The 16,298-nt window shown below is 44.3% G+C and overlaps 1 protein-coding gene across 3 annotated transcripts in view; it reads right to left on the bottom strand.

Annotated features, from left to right (window-relative positions):
* The window catches only part of fam135b (family with sequence similarity 135 member B), a 548,259-nt gene that overhangs the window by 336,782 nt on the left and 195,179 nt on the right, over nt 1–16,298 (bottom strand). For all 3 annotated transcript variants that reach the window (XM_068031369.1, XM_068031370.1, XM_068031371.1), the window contains one exon: nt 3,185–3,264. In XM_068031369.1, coding sequence (XP_067887470.1) covers nt 3,185–3,264 — 80 coding nt within the window. The remainder of the gene's footprint in view (nt 1–3,184; nt 3,265–16,298) is intronic.

The raw sequence follows: 16,298 nt of genomic DNA, 5'->3' as shown, positions 1-16,298 counted from the left end.
AAGATGCACTGCAGCAAAGCACCAAGGCTCCTTAGACAGCACCTTCCAAACCCACGACCTCTAGCACCTAGAAGGACAAGGACAGCAGATGCATGGGAACACCACCTGCTGCAAGTTCCCCTCCAAGTCACACATCATCCTGATGTGGAACTATATCGCCGTTCCTTCACTGTTGCTGGGTCAAAAGCCTGGAACTCCCTTCCTAACAGCACTGTGGGTGTACCTACCCCACATGGATTGCAGCAGTTCAAGAAAGCAGCTCACCACAACCTTTTCAAGGGCAATTAGGGATGGGCAATAAATGCTGGCCTCGCCAGCGATGCCTGCATCCCATGAACGATTGAATAAAAAAAAGTTCTAAATTCCCCCATGAGTGGAAACCTCCTCTCAGCATCGACCCTGTCAAGCTCCTTAAGAATCTTATAGATTTCAATAAGATCACATCTCAATCTTCTGAATTCCAATGCGTATAGGCTCAACCTACTCAACCTTTCTTCATAAGTCAAATCCCCCATCCCAGTAAACAGCCTAGTGAATCATCTCTGAACTGCTTCCAATGCAGGTATATCTCTCCTTATATAAGGAGACCAAAACTGCATGCAGTACTCTCAGTGTGGTCTCACCAATGCCCTTACAGTTGTAGCAAGACCTCCCTACTTCCATCCACCTTGCAATAAAGGCCAACATTACATTTGCCTTCCTAATTACCTGCTGTACCTGCATTCTGACTTTTTTGATTTATGTACAATGAAAACCCAGATAATGATCATCTCCAACCTAACTAATCTAACCATCACCCCTTGACATTCAAAGGCAATACCATCGCCAAATTCCCCACCATCAACATTCTCAGGGTCATCATTCACCAGAAATTTAACTAGCCAGCCAACAAATACAACAACTACAAGAGACGGTCAGAGGCTGGGAATTCTGCAGCTAATAACGCACCTCCTGACTCCACAAAGCCTTACCACCATCTACAAGGTACACATCAGGTGTGTGATGCAATACTTTCCACTTGCCTCGATAAGTGCAGCTCCAAAAACACTTAAGAAGCTCATCACCATTCAAAACAAAGCAGCCCGCTTGATCGGCATCCCATCCTCACACTTAAAATGCACTCCTTCCATCACAAGTGCATAGTGGCAGCATTGTATACCATCGACAAGATGCACTGCAGTAGCTCACCAAGTCTTCAACAGCATCTTCTAAACCCACAACCTCTGCAACCTCGAAGGACAAGGACAGCAGGCGATTGGGTATGCCACCACCTGCAAGTTCTCATCCAAGTCACACGCCATCCTGACTTGGAACTATATCACCATTCCTTCAAAATCCTGGAACTTCCTACCTAACAGCACTGTGGGTGTAACTGCAGCACATGGACTATAGCGGTTCAAGAAGGCTGCTCACCATCACCTTCCCAAGGGCAATTATGGATGGGAAATAGATCCTGAACTTGCCATGAACAAATTACGAAATAACATAATATGGACTATTACCCCAGCTGGAATCAAGCTTGATATATGAGGAAACTGCAGCAGAGTTTTCAATTTTTTTGAGAAATTGGATACTTACACCCCCACTAACAAATCACATGAAATTTAACAGATGGAGCAGAGGTCTGAGCAATGGCACAAGGTCACATGTACAGAGTTCTCTTGTGGCTACAAGGGTGCATATTTGTAGACTGCAGTATAACTTAAACCATCAGTCCAAACTCCGAATGAATGTTTCTGCTTGTGGGGAAAAGCAAAGCTAGAGGCCATCTAAATAAATAGTCAACAAGATATCAAATGGGGAATTCAAAAGAAACCACTTACCCAGAGAGCCGTGAAAATTTGAAACTTGCTAATACAGCCAATAGTTGAGGGGAATAGTATAGATGCATCTAGCTAGGTAAGTATACAAGGGAGAAGAGAATTGTCAGATTTGCTGATAGAGTTAGATGAGGAAGGATGGGAGGATGCTCGACTGGAGCATAATAAGTGCTGGCCAAATAGTCTGTTTCTGTGCTGTATATTGTATATAATTCTATATAAATATCTCACAAATCCAGTTACCAAGTTGTTTCTCTTCTCCATTCCTTACTGTTTATTTTTAGAAAAAACACTCTCAATGTGACAGCATTACATTTGTTCTTCTGTCTGTTCCGTAATGTTGCTCTCTTATGCAGCAGGTTACTGGTAAACACTTGTAATGTTTCCTGTCACTAAATTATTCTAACAGCTGGCTGTCAGCAGCTATCAAGTCACTGCAGGAGGATGTCACAGGACAATCGTGGCAGGTTCAATGCATATCAGCAACACTTCGTAAAGCCGAATTAAAAGTATTCAAAGATTTTTGCGTGGTTTGGTTGGAATTTAAAAACCTGATCCTCCCAGCTCAACTAATGACAAAAATGTCCTCTGAATTACAAATGCTTGCTTCAGGTTCAACTGCCGTCAAATGATGCATTTGCTCTGTCTTCCACCTGCTAGCCTTAACTTTTAATTCATTATGTATGTGCCAGAACATTCTGCACCTTGCTGAAGTTACAACAGTTTGTGACTCCATACTGTGCACTGGGATTGATCAAGGATGGATTCCAGATGCTTTCTGACATAAAACAAACCCTTGTTTACTGCAACATCTGCTGCGCAGGCTTGCTGGTGGCCAGACCAATGCAATACACTGACTGCAAACTGTGGTCCTAACTGCATCCTGGAGAGTGACTGACAGCTCGGAAGGAAAACAGATCTGTGCTGCGTTAGCTCAGCTCAGCTAGGATATCAGTTGTAATGCTACAATTGAGCTCAGCCACCTCAGACTATGGTTCCTGCTCTTGAACACTGTCCAGTGACAGTGCACATGCATAGGCATCAGATGAGGATAGGGGTGAATAGCTTCCTGACAATCACTATGAAAGCACACACAAAGAACAGCCATTCAGGCAAGGGCCAGAGGGTGCCCCAGCAATTGTGGCACTGGACCCCAGTATCAATCAGAAGTTACAATAGAAGGGTAGAGAATATTGCAGGGATTGTTTGAAATTATATCTAAACATCTGGGGGTAAAATCCAGAACATTCTGTCGCAGAGAAAGTTCTCAATAAATTTATGGCCGTGTTACTTGCAAGGCAGCCTCTGATACGAGACAATAAATCTCCAATACCAGCTCAGCATTCTGCATTCTGTTTTCTTACCTGTGGGTCCTGTCAGCGTTGCTGTCAGCCTGTGAGGAACTCGGGGTGGGATTTTCAGTGCTGTACGCACCTGGTAATATCTGGAAGACAGAACAGAAAAGATAAATTTGAGAAGCCTGTAACTTTGGCAACATATCCTATGATTTAACAGTGGAATATGTTGTGGGAATTTTAGGAGAATGGGCTTGTATTGATGGAACAGTATAATAGAGTAAAGATTAAGCATTTTTTCACCTATAGTATGCAACTTCTCATTCTTTCTCATAACCTTTCTTCTTTCTCTGTTTTATTCATATTACTGTGGCCAGCACTCCTCTGAACCTCCCTCTAATGTCCGCGGATGCCACCTTACATAATTTTTTCACTTCCTGCGTTCCGACTGTTGAAATTAAGACTCATTGCACAGCCCCCTACACTTAGTCTTCCACAAAACTTCAGAACAGAGGAACATCTATAATCCTTCCTTCCTTGATTGTAGGCATCATGCAGGCCCCCACCTGCGAGGAATGAGGCACCTTAATTTTGCCACATGGACATTAAACTTAAAATTGTTGCTGAGAAGAAAAGAGGGCATATCACAAGGAACTGCCAGGCCCCTCACAGGAACGACATTTTTTGCAAACTAGCAGATAATGTTGGAACAAAGGAACCAGTCCCTGCTCCCCCAATACACAAATAGACCTGGTCAGACCAGTTTAGTCACATGACTAATTGGCTGTTGGAGTTTTTTGAATTTGAACTTGCCAGAGAGAATTTGAACTCAGAAAGCTCTTTGCTCCTGAATTGGAAAAGGTCTCTGTCCTGTCTGCTCTCATCTCGCTCTCACCAGCTTCGGAAAACATTGAAGACACATGAACCCCAAGAGGGAAAAGTCTCCGACAGTGAACAAGGTTTAAGAAGAATACTGGGCCCCAAAGAAAAGCAAGAATTACCTACAATCAAGGACTAAACAGCGAGCTCGAAGCACAGTAAAAGAACCCCTCTTCAGAGATTACCTCAAACCTCTCCACTATTTTTCTTCTGCTCTTTTCTGTCTCTATTTTCATGTGCGTATCGCATATGCATGCTAGCGTGGGGCACGGCATATGTCCATAGGCATTAACCAAATTAGAGTTTACGTTTAAGTTTTAATAAATTTCACTTTTCATCTTTAAACCTAAGAAGGCCTGTTTGTGCTCATTTCTTTGCCTTATAATTGGAAAGTGGTGAAGAAGGATTCACCAAGGGGGAGCTCAAAACACAGCGTTAAAAACCAAAACCCTGTTACAATAAGAACAGGTGAAGGCTAAAAGGGACCCCTACACACCTTTCTCACCTGCTCGTAACAGAAATTTCGTTGTTAGCGTCTTGAATTTTACCCACAGACAAATGAGAGAAATTGGAAGTAGGAAGCCAAATTGTTCCCAATCAAAAAAGAGCAAGATTAATACAGGTTTTCTTGTGTTGTGTGCAATTGAATATTAACATGTCTGCAACTGAAGCGAGTAGCTCTCCAAACCAGGGTGAAGTAACTTGGGAAAAGTTAAGAGCACTGTCTACGGAGGAATTGAGAAAAATGGCTGAGCAGTGCGGGATCACTGTACGTGGCAAGACTAGGAGGTCTGAACTCCTAAGGCTAGTGGCCAACCAATTTTCCCTTGAATCTGAAGAAGCAGAAGCAGCGTTAGAAGTAGACCCAGACAGGGTACTGCCAGCAAAGATACAATTGGAACAAAGGAAACTTGAATTAGAAGACTAGGAAAGAGAAAGAGAAAGGGAGACACAGGAAAAAGAGAGAGAGAGGCAGAAGAGGGAGAAAGAGAGAGCCTTTTAGAAGGAGTCATAGAGTCATACAGCATAGAAACAAGCCCTTCGGCCATCAAGCACCTAAATATTCTAATCCCATTTTCCAGCACTTGGCCCGTAGCCTTGTAGGCTATGGTGTATCAAGTGCTCATCTAAATACTTCTTAAATGTTGTGAGTGCTCCTGCCTCTACCACCTCTTCTGGCAGTGCGTTCCAGATTCCAACCACCCTCTGGGTGAAAATATTTTCCTCAAATCCCCTCTAAACCTCCTGCATCTTACCTTAAATCTATGCCCCCTGGTTATTGGCCCTCCGCTAAGGGAAAAAGTTTCTTCCTATCTAACCTATCAATGCCCCTCATAATTTTGCACACCTGAATCATATCGCCCCTCAGCCTTCTCTGCTCGAAGGAAAACAACCCTAGCCTTTTCAGTCTCTCGACATAGCTGAAATGCTCCAGCCCAGGCAACATCCTGGTGAATCTCCTCTGCACCCTCTCCAGTGCAATCACATCCTTCCTATAGTGTGGTACCCAGACTGTACACAGTACTCCAGCTGTGGCCTAACTAGCATTTTATACAGCTCCATCATAACCTCCCTGCTCTTATATTCGATGCCTCGGCTAATAAAGGCAAGTATCCCATATGCCTTCCTAACCACCTTATCTACCTGTGCTGCTGCCTTCAGTGATCTATGGACAAGTACTTGTCCTTCTCGTTGGTAGAGGTTGCAGGTTTGGAAGGTGCTGTCTAAGGAGCCTTGGTGCATTGCTGCAGTGCATCTTGTAGATGGTACACACTGCTGCTACTGTGCGTCGGTGGTGTAGGGAGTGAATGTTTGCAGATGGTGTGCCAATCAAGCGGGCTGCTTTGTCCTGGATGGTGTCAAGCTTCTTGAGTGTGCCTGGATGGGTGCAGCTCCAACAACACTCAAGAATCTTGACACCATCAGGACAAAGCAGCCTGCTTGATTGGCACCCCATCTACAAACATTCACTCCCTCCACCACCGATGCACAGTAGCAGCAGTGTGTACCATCTACAAGATGCACTGCAGCAATGCACCAAGGCTCCTTAGACAGCACCTTCCAAACCCGCGACCTCTACCAACTAGAAGGACAAGGGCAGCAAATACATGGGAACACCACCACCTGCAAGTTCCCCTCCAAGTCACACACCATCCTGACTTGGAACTATATCGCCATTCCTTCACTGTTGCTGGGTCAAAATCCTGGAACTCCCTTCCTAACAGCACTGTGGGTCTACCTACCCCAAATGGACTGCAGCGGTTCAAGAAGGCAGCTCACCACCACCTTCTCAAGGGCAATTAGGGATGGGCAATAAATACTGGCAGAGCCAGTGACGCCCACATCCCATGAATGAATTAAAAAAAATACACTAAGGTCCCTCTGACCTTCTGCACTTCCTAGGGTCCTACCATCCACTGTATATTCCCTTGCCTTGTTAGTCCTCCCAAAATGCATCACCTCACATTTTTCAGGATTAAATTCCATTTGCCACAGCTCCGCCCATCTTACCAGTCCATCTATATTGTCCTGTAATCTAAGGTTTTCCTCCTCACTATTTATGACACCACCAATTTTAGTGTCATATGCGAACTCACTGATGATCCTTCCTATATTCTCGTCTAAATCATTAACGTACACTACAAACAGCAAGGGTCCCAGCACTGATCCCTGCGGTACACCACTGGTCAAAGGATTCCACTCGCAATAAAAACCCTCGACCATCACTCTCTGCCTCCTGCCATGAAGCCAATTTTGGATCCAAAGGAACGTGAAGAAACAGAAAGACAGCAGAAGGAAAGAGAAAGGCAGGAGAAAGAGAGAGAGAAAGAATATTCCAGAAAGAATACGAAGAAAGAGAGTTGAAGCGGCTTGAATTAACGAGGGGATGACAGAGTAACCCTAGTGAAACCATGGACAATATGGAGGAGCAGAATTCAGGGCTGGGTACAAAATTGCTGAAATTAATTCCTTCCAAAATTCAATGAGAAAGATGTGGAAGGATGTTTTGTGTCTTTTGAGAAACTGGCAAGGCAGCTAAAATGGCCAGCTGAGACCTGGTCTCTTTAAATACAAAGCACGTTAATTGGAAAAGCCCATGAGGTTTATTCCTTGTTACCAGGTGATAGCTCCCCCAGTAGTGAAAGAAAGACCGCAGAATGTCAGAGAGACAAGGCAGTGGAGGATACGGTTCCCTGAATGCCCATGAGGTCTGTCTATCTGAGATTTACTCTGGAAAGTCAGGAGACCCAGGGAATGAATTAAATAGATTTTCCCTAGCTGACACTCAGCGAGCCGACCCAGTATTGCAAGAGGACGCACAGGCTGCCCCATCTGAAAGTGAAACAGATGGAGTCCCTGAATGTTGCTATTTAAAGAATGAAGTCCTGATGAGGAAATGGAGCTCCTCTCAGAGACCTGAGGGAAAGGAGTGGACAGGAGTTCACCAGTTAGTGGTGCCGCAGAGGTACTGGGAAAAAATATTAAGAAGGGCCCAAGAGACTACAGTGGCTGTAAATGCCGTTGTACAAAAGACCAAAGCCCGCATAAGACAGTTGTTTGTCTGGCCAAAACGCCACAAAGATGTGGTGGAGTACTGCAGGAGTTGCCAAATGTGCCAGGTTGAGGGGAAACCCCAACCTACAGTGAAACCTGCACCCCTAAGTCCTGTACCGGTGTTAGGAGAACCCTCCAGCACAGGACTAGTGAACTATAAGGGACCCCAGCCGAGAACAAAAGGGGACAGGCAGACACACGACTAGCAAAAGTTTAGAAAGAGAAGGGGAAAAATTGACCAAGAGAGCAGGTTAAAGGAAGTCCGGGAGGAATCCTGGATGGAAGCCCCTACTGTCTGGTCAGCCACTGAAAAATGTAAAAAGTTAGAACCCACATCCTCCTATGTAAATGCAGACTCGAGAAGCACCTCACCAGGGTTGCTGACAGCATTTAAAGGAACTGACAGAGTCAAAGGAAGACCTCTAGGGGGCACCAAAACTGTGAGGGTGATGCCTCACCTAGTCGAAGTGCCACAGGAGAGTGCAGTCAAGTCTTCACAACTACCTGCAGGCAGGAGTGTCCCAGAGAACAAAGGGGAGATAAACAAAGAATCTTCCCCTCACAGTCAGAGGAAAAGGGAACCACCCATCCCCTGAAGGCAAAAGCCTTTGCATGACGCAGCAAAACACAGAGAGAGTTCAGGAAAGACCTGCCAACTACTAACTCTCCTGGGGGGAAAAAAAATGACCTCAGCAGCAATAAAACCCTAGGCAGTCATGACAATGGGCAAACTGAAGAAAAGCTTCCCCAAAGAACCACAAGGCTACTGGGATGCCAAAACAGGGGAAATTAAAGCAGCACTGGCACCCAGAAAAGACAATTCTAATCGGCGTTAAGATTGCTGAATGAATGGAAATGAATGAGAGAAATGCATGGTTTTTCTTTCTGTATCTTTTATTTCTCTCAAACCTTTTAATGAAATGCACATTTCTACAGTGAACAAGGTTTAAGAATACTGGGTCCCAGCGAAAAGCAACACTACCTACAACAAGCTCGAAGCACAGTAAAAAAAACTCCTCTTCAGAGATTGCCTCAAACCTCTCCACTATTTTTCTTCTGCTCTTTTCATGTCTCCAACTGCATGTGCGTATTGCATATGAATCCTAGCATTGGGGCGCGGCATGTATCCATAGGTGTTAACCAAATTAGAGTTTAAGTTTTAATAAATTTCACTATCCTTCTTTAAACCCAAGAAGGCCTGCTTATACTAATTTCTTTGCCTTATAATTGGAAAGCGGTGAACAAGGATTCACCAAGGGGAAGCTCAAAACACAGTGCGTGAAAAAACAAAACCCTATTACAATAAGACAAGGTGAAGGCTAAAAGGGACCCCTAGACACCTTTCTGACCTGATCGTAACAGTAGGCCATTAAAACACAAGCTCAGCATCACCAAACTATTAATTCTTGAGTTACTTGATTCTTTTCCAACTGCAGGAAAATGGTGCTGTTTAAAATCAGACCTTGAAAGGGGCTCAAATTCATTGCAGGCATAAAAGAATGCATGGTCCCTATGCAAAAAACAAAAGCTCTTTATGTTCTCTTGCTCTTTACAATCAAGCAGTGACCATGTCAATATTTTAAGAGTAAGATAAATATGTTGTTGAAGGAAAGGGGAAATAAAGGGATATGGGAACATGACATGTACTAATAATTAAAGCTACTGCTTATGTGGAGAATAAACATCATGGCTGGATTGAATGGCCATTTTCTGTTATAATTTCTACATAATTATATTTTAAGTAGGCCATTTCATTGACAGGTTTACAGCTGAATCTTAGGGGAAAAATGCAGAATTTTCCTCACATTGGCTCGGAACACATTGAAAAAATGACAAGGGGCACATGGGCAATTAGCCAGCTCGGTCTGGAAAAACAGTTGGGCCCAGTGAAGAGATACTTGCTCATCTTTTTCCAGTTAAGAATCAAACAGCTGACAAGAAAAAAACAAGTGAGGTTACTGAAGAAATAGTGTGCCATATCTCAAATATGTTTTATTATTTCCAGAGACAGTTTATATATATTTTTAATTGAATCAAGGTGAGATTTGCTAACATCAGTTACTGGAACGTTCATTTGCTGTCTATGAAACGTTGCAGCTCAGTGATTTGCATCCAGCCTTGCCTCACTGCACTATCCAGTTCACCTTCAGAAAGATTGGGGAACTGCATGTAAGAATAAGCATGAAATATATGATATCCAATCCAGCTCACAAAGGAATTCTATTGTTAAGGTTGCACTATTGTATAAGTAGTTACTGGACTGTACAAGCAGAAGATAAGATGGAAAAAGGGATTATAGGAGTGATCTGTAACAGCAGAGTATATAGAGCAGAAGGCTCCCCATTTGGTTAACAATCTATGCTGAATTGACTGATCTCAGTGACAGTAATTAGAATGCAAGTCCAGCTAGAGAAAAACATAAAGCTGGCTAGGGATCCCAATCTCAATTGCAAGCCAATGATATCTGCTGCAAAAGTGCCTGCGTGAACACCAGGTGAGAAGAGGAGAGCAGTTGCTGGGATGTTGTTCACAACCACTTGCTATTAAAACTTAAACACAAAGAATGACTATTCAGACGATCTTTGGTTTCCAACATTGTTCCGACCATGCTCAAAGCAAATCTCAGAAACAGAAGGCTGAATTTTTAGGCTCCGATCAAGGTGAGCATGGATGTGGGCGGGTGTGGAAATTCGCACAACTGGCTGGCATGCCAACTTCCCGGCACGATCTCGCCCCCGGGCAATTTTCCCAGCAGCATGTTAAAGGCCTATTAAGGCCTACTGTCAGAGACTGACTGGAATTTTCCAGTCAGCCTCCAGGTCCCCGGAGACTTCGGGGAACAATGTAGCTTCCTGGAGGCGGCCTCCCAGTGGCAGACCGGGGTCTCGCGTTCCAGGCAGGCTTTGAGGCCTTCCCCACCAGCCTGGCTTCAGCTTCAGCCACAGGCCACCCTGTGGTTTCCAACATTGTTCCAACCATGCTCAAAGCAAATCTCAGAAATAGAGGGCCGAATCTTTAGGCACTGATGGAGGTGAGCATGGACATGGGTAGATGCTGGATGGGGTTTCCCCTCCACAATGGTGGCCCAGCTGCAAAGGGTATTTTTTTCGTTTTAACTTTTAAAGTTGGAGAGAGGGCGTCTCCATCTTGGAACGCCTTCTTTCTCACTTTCCCGAGAAGGCATCCTGCTGCTTCATCAGTGTTTATTCTTCAGCGCCTTATTGGCCCTCCAGCTTCGAAAGCCTGCCTGCTGTCTTTAATTGGACAGCAAGCCCGTCCTCTGACTATTAATTAGCCAATTCGGGGAAAATTACTGCCAGGTTCGCCACACAATGCACAATTCTGACTCCCATTTGACCTTGGCATAAGGGTCCCAAAGCCCTCAGGGAAAATCCTGCCAGGAATCTCGGTTTTCCCCAGGATTCAGTCTACTGTATGAAGACTGACTTCACAGTCTTCAGATTTTCCTTTCTGCCTCATTTTCTGATTGATTATCAGTCAGTGTCAATCTGTATTCCCTTCCATTTTGGAACTACATCAGATTTCCTTTTTTAGAACATAGAACATAGAAAAATACAGCACAGAACAGGCCCTTCGGCCCACGATGTTGTGCCGATCCTTTGTCCTCTGTCAAGGACAACTTAATCTATACCCCATCATTTAATCTATACCCCATCATTTAATCTATACCCCATCATTCTCCTTTATCCATATACCTATCTAAATTTGACTTTCAAATTCCTGCATATTTACCCCCCTGCCCTTCCCTTTCGAAAACAAGAAAGATTGTTTTGGCAAAAGCAAAATACTATGGATGCTGGAAACCTGTTTCTGTTAGAAGTTTTTATTAGATCATTTCTGTTTATCCAGCATGGAGTGCACACATATTCCTCAAAAGCACACAACACACTTGCTTGATTGATATCAATCAACTAAAAGTACAAAGGACTGGCAAACTCGCTGCTGCTTTGTCTGCTAGGATCGCCCTAATTGTTAGGGTATTGCCTTGGCAGCGCAACTGAGGGGAAGGGTCCCATCTCTTCATGCAGGTTTACTCCCCCAGGTCCCAAAAATTAGCCAGGCTGGCTAGTCAGTCATCAATAGTTTCCTTTTGTGCCACAGTCGTGCCTAGTTGAGACTTTGGATTATCAGGTTGGACAGTTGAATTGGTTCTAATCTTACATTGCTAAGGGTGCTATCTTGTGTAAACCTAACACCACAGACACCTGACTTAACACTTCTGTCCCTTCCACTACCCTCCAAGGAGGCAAAACCCAACACCACAGAGACCAGACTTAACACTTCTGTCCCTTCCACTAACCGCCAAGGAGGATACTTACTGGTTCATACGCTGACTAACATTCTTTGAATTTTCAATATTTTCTGCACAGGAAATAGTCTTTCCCTATTCGCTCTACCAAAACCATTCCTACTTTAATAAAATCTCTATTAAATCTATTAGCCTTCACTGCTACTGTGGAAATAGTCGCAGAATTTGAAGCATTTCCCTTTGACTATAATTTCTTATTCCTGGCATCATCCTGGTGAATCTACGCTGGACTCCCTTTGCGGTTTTAATGCCCTTTTATAATAGGTCGCTCAAAACTGCACACAGTACTCTCACTGTGGCCTAACTACTGTTTGTTGTAAATTTATTATTTATTTATCAATGTACTCCTATTTACAAAACTTTTTGTTGGCCTTCATCTACCTGCACTTACACTTTCAAGAAATGATGGCCGAAATGTTATGTTGAGGCAGTGACCCTGCCCACCAGCTGAAAAGTCAGGGGAGAGACACCTCCGCCAGGCCTGGAAGTCACAAAGCAATTTTACGTGGCCCAGGCCCCTACCTGGCCTTGGCCAGGGCATCTGCCCCTCTGAGGCAGGAAATCCCACCTCCAAGAGTTGCCGGCCAATCAGAGGACCAGCAGCTCCTCAGGCCAAGCAACACCACCAGGAACGGTGGCCACTGTCGGGACTGCACCCAGCAAGAAGACAAACGATGGAAGTCGTCCTTCAGGAAGCTAAGTGGAGTTTGGGCCTTAAGGTGGACAATTGGTTGGGCCCCGACAAGCAGAGTTGGGGTTGGACTGCAGGGCGGGGGGTAGTTTCAGCAATTCGGTAGTGGGGGGGGGGAGCCCTCCATGGGGCAAAGGGTGCCCTATCAGGAGGGCCCTCCCCCACCTCCAGCCCACAAGACGGCCGCCAGGTAATACTGGGCAACCTGCTCAGATGACGAAGTGCCCGTCTGTCACTGGTAAGATACCAGCGGCAATGGGAGGAGGCTTATAAGTGGCAATGAATTGGCAACTTAAGGGCCTCAATTGGTCTGGGGTGGGCAGGCCATTTGCCATCTTCCCTGCCGCTGGTAAAACAGCAGTGGAGGCGAGTAGGCAATGGGAACAGCACCCCTGCACCCCCACCTCCCAGGCCGCTCCAAGGGAGTGTAAAATTCCAGCCAATGTATTTCAGCCCACAGGTCTCACTGTTCATGCACACTCATCAGTGTCTTAACATTAAGTATTTGCTCACATTACTTGTTTTTCCCTCTTCCAAAATGAATTGCCTCACATTTATCCACATTAATTTGCATCTGCCACCTGTCTTCCTGCTTTCCTCCTCACTGTTTGCCAACACTCTTAATTCCATGCCGTAAGTGAATTTTGAGATTTTGTTCCCTGTTCCAAAATTTATTTGTTTCAAGAACAAAATTGGACCAAGAACTGTTCATTGAGGTAGAACAATTCCAATTCTTCAGACTGATCAACAACCATTTATCCTAAACACTGCCCATCAATCAACTTTCTATCCATGCTGCTACATTTTCTTTTATACCATATCCCTGAATTTTTCTAACACATTTCTTGTGAAACATCTTATTGAGCACTTTCTGAAAATCCATATGCAATACATCAGTTACATTTCCACTCTAACCAGTCAGTGCAGCGAAGAACTCAATTAAATTTGTCAAACACAATTTACCTTTGATAAATCAATGCTCACTGTCCTAGGATTGACTCTCTTGCATCTGTATTTTGATCTTGAATTATGGGTTCTAAGAGTTTTCCAAAAACCGATGCTACTGAAATACAGCAAACATATTGGCTGCGCATTTGTGAAATTAGTTGGTAGATATCCACTCTTGATCCCTACCTGCAGTTTTCCCCTCCTTATTTTCTGAGCACGTGCTGAATTGTTCTGGTTAACCTTATAAATGACAATTTGCATTTATACAGCACCTTCAAAAACATAGCAAAACATCTCATGGTGCTTCAGAGGAGCATTATCACATAAGATGTGACACTGAGCCACAATGGTAGATATTAGGTCAAGTGACCCAAAGCTTGCTTAAAGGGGCAGGTTTTAAGCAACAGCATAAAAGGAGGAAAGAGAGGTAGAGAGGTTTAGGGAGACACTTCCAGAGCTTAGGGCCTAGGTGGCTGAAATCACGGTCACTAATGGTGGAGTGACGAAGATCAATGAAAATGTGTAGGTGGTCAGAATTAGAGGAGTGCAGAAATCTCAGAGGGTTATAGGGCTGCAGGAGGTTACAGAGATAGGGAGGAGCAAGGCCATGGAAGAATTTGAAAACAGAGATGAGCATTTTTAAAATTGAGGCTACTAAGTAATACTGGGAAAGACATAACACTGGGGAAAAGTAAAAAGGAAATTACTTTAAGGTGATTAAGCAGGAATGCAGAAGGGACAGTGGCACCTGACTATGATCTCACATTGGCATCACTTCATCGGAATGTGTTTCTAAGATACTAAGAAGGTACTCAGCACATTGACCAGAAACTGAACTGGAGTAGCCATATAAATACCGTGGCAGCCCACTTGATTGGAATCCCATCTACAAACATTTACTCCCTCCACCACCGACGTACAGTGGCAGCAGTGTGCATCATTTACAAGATGCAATGCACCAAGGCTCCTTAGACAGCACCTTCCAAACCCACGACCTCTACCAACTAGAAGGACAAGGGCAGCACATACATGGGAACACCACCACCTGCAAGTTCCCCTCCAAGTCACACACCATCCTGACTTGGAACTGTATCGCCGTTCCTTCACTGTCGCTGGGTCAAAATCCTGGAAATCCCTTCCTAACAGCGCTGTGGGTGTACCTACCCCACATGGACTGCAGCGGTTCAAGAAGGCAGCTCACCATCACCTTCTCAAGGGCAATTAGGGATGAGCAATAAATGCTGGCCTGGCCAGCGACACCCACATCCCATGAATGAATAAAAAACCTGAAAATAAGCATAATTATCAGTTCCAACATTAGTTCACTTATCCTAAAGGAAGATGTGTGGAGCTGAACAACTTTGGAATGGAAGCAAATAAAAAGCTGGAGAGATCACTCAAGCATGATAAACAGTGCAAGGTATAAGCAATATAGTGACAGAAAAATAATGAAGCTAAAACAAGCACTTATTTACACTGCAATCTGAGAGCATTTATTCTTCCCCTCTCATTTTCTCCTCTCCTAGTCTGAATCTGCCACCTTCTACAGGACATGGTTCTGAACATGCCAGCAGCCTCTGATACATCTTCACAACAGTCCCAAGAAGACAAAGAGAGAGAAGAAAAAGAAAAAAAAGGTTGAAATCCAGCAACTATTTTAACAGAGAAGTAGAAGTCAACAAATTCCAAAATGATAGAAAGAGATACAAAGTGTTCTGCACTGTAGAGGAGGTACATGCACAGTAATTTAGACACAATTGGCTGTTCTTAATATGCAAGCCTAGATAGTGAATTCTTTTGGGCCTCCTTATCTCGAGAGACAATGGATACGCGCCTGGAGGTGGTCAGTGGTTTGTGAAGCAGCGCCTGGAGTGGCTATAAAGGCCAATTCTGGAGTGACAGGCTCTTCCACAGGTGCTGCAGAGAAATTTGTTTGTTGGGGCTGTTGCACAGTTGGCTCTCCCCTTGCGCCTCTGTCTTTTTTCCTGCCAACTACTAAGTCTCTTCGACTCGCCACAATTTAGCCCTGTCTTTATGGCTGCCCGCCAGCTCTGGCGAATGCTGGCAACTGACTCCCACGACTTGTGATCAATGTCACACGATTTCATGTCGCGTTTGCAGACGTCTTTATAACGGAGACATGGACGGCCGGTGGGTCTGATACCAGTGGCGAGCTCGCTGTACAATGTGTCTTTGGGGATCCTGCCATCTTCCATTGCTCCAGACAATTCTATGGTGAAAGACATTGCAGCCAAGTCCATCCTGGCTTCAACCAATCCTTCTACACATTTATTTCCCAGAAGACATCAGTGGATGGCAATCAGGAAACTTAGAACATAAGAAATGGGAGCAGGAGTAGGCCATACAGCTGGATTAATCTTTGCTCTCCCTCGCTCAAGGACATTGGGGCCAGAGTTAGCACCACAACTGCCTGTCTGGCTGAGGCCTGCAAGCTCAGTGCAAACTGCGGTAATAGCCACCATTTAATTAAGCATAGAGAGATGAGACATTAATTCAGAATTTAAGAGAATGGGAAATGAAACTGACAAGAAGCTTACTGGCTTAAATGGTATAGTAATGCGGTTTAAAAGCAATCAATCTAAATCCTGTAATTCCATTTTCTACAGTTACTTTTATTTAACATTGAAAATGTTTTTTGCTTTTACCAGTTGCTGATAGGAGGGATCTTATTTTTTCCCCTCCAGTTTTCTCTTTTTCTGAAGTCATGGTCAGGTCTAATTTTTCAGTTGCACTTTGCCCATTGGTATCTCACCTTCAGC

The sequence above is a fragment of the Heterodontus francisci genome, chromosome 5 (genome assembly GCF_036365525.1).
Source record: "Heterodontus francisci isolate sHetFra1 chromosome 5, sHetFra1.hap1, whole genome shotgun sequence".
In the NCBI taxonomy this organism is placed as follows: domain Eukaryota; kingdom Metazoa; phylum Chordata; class Chondrichthyes; order Heterodontiformes; family Heterodontidae; genus Heterodontus; species Heterodontus francisci.
This window is presented reverse-complemented; position numbering and strand designations above follow the sequence as displayed.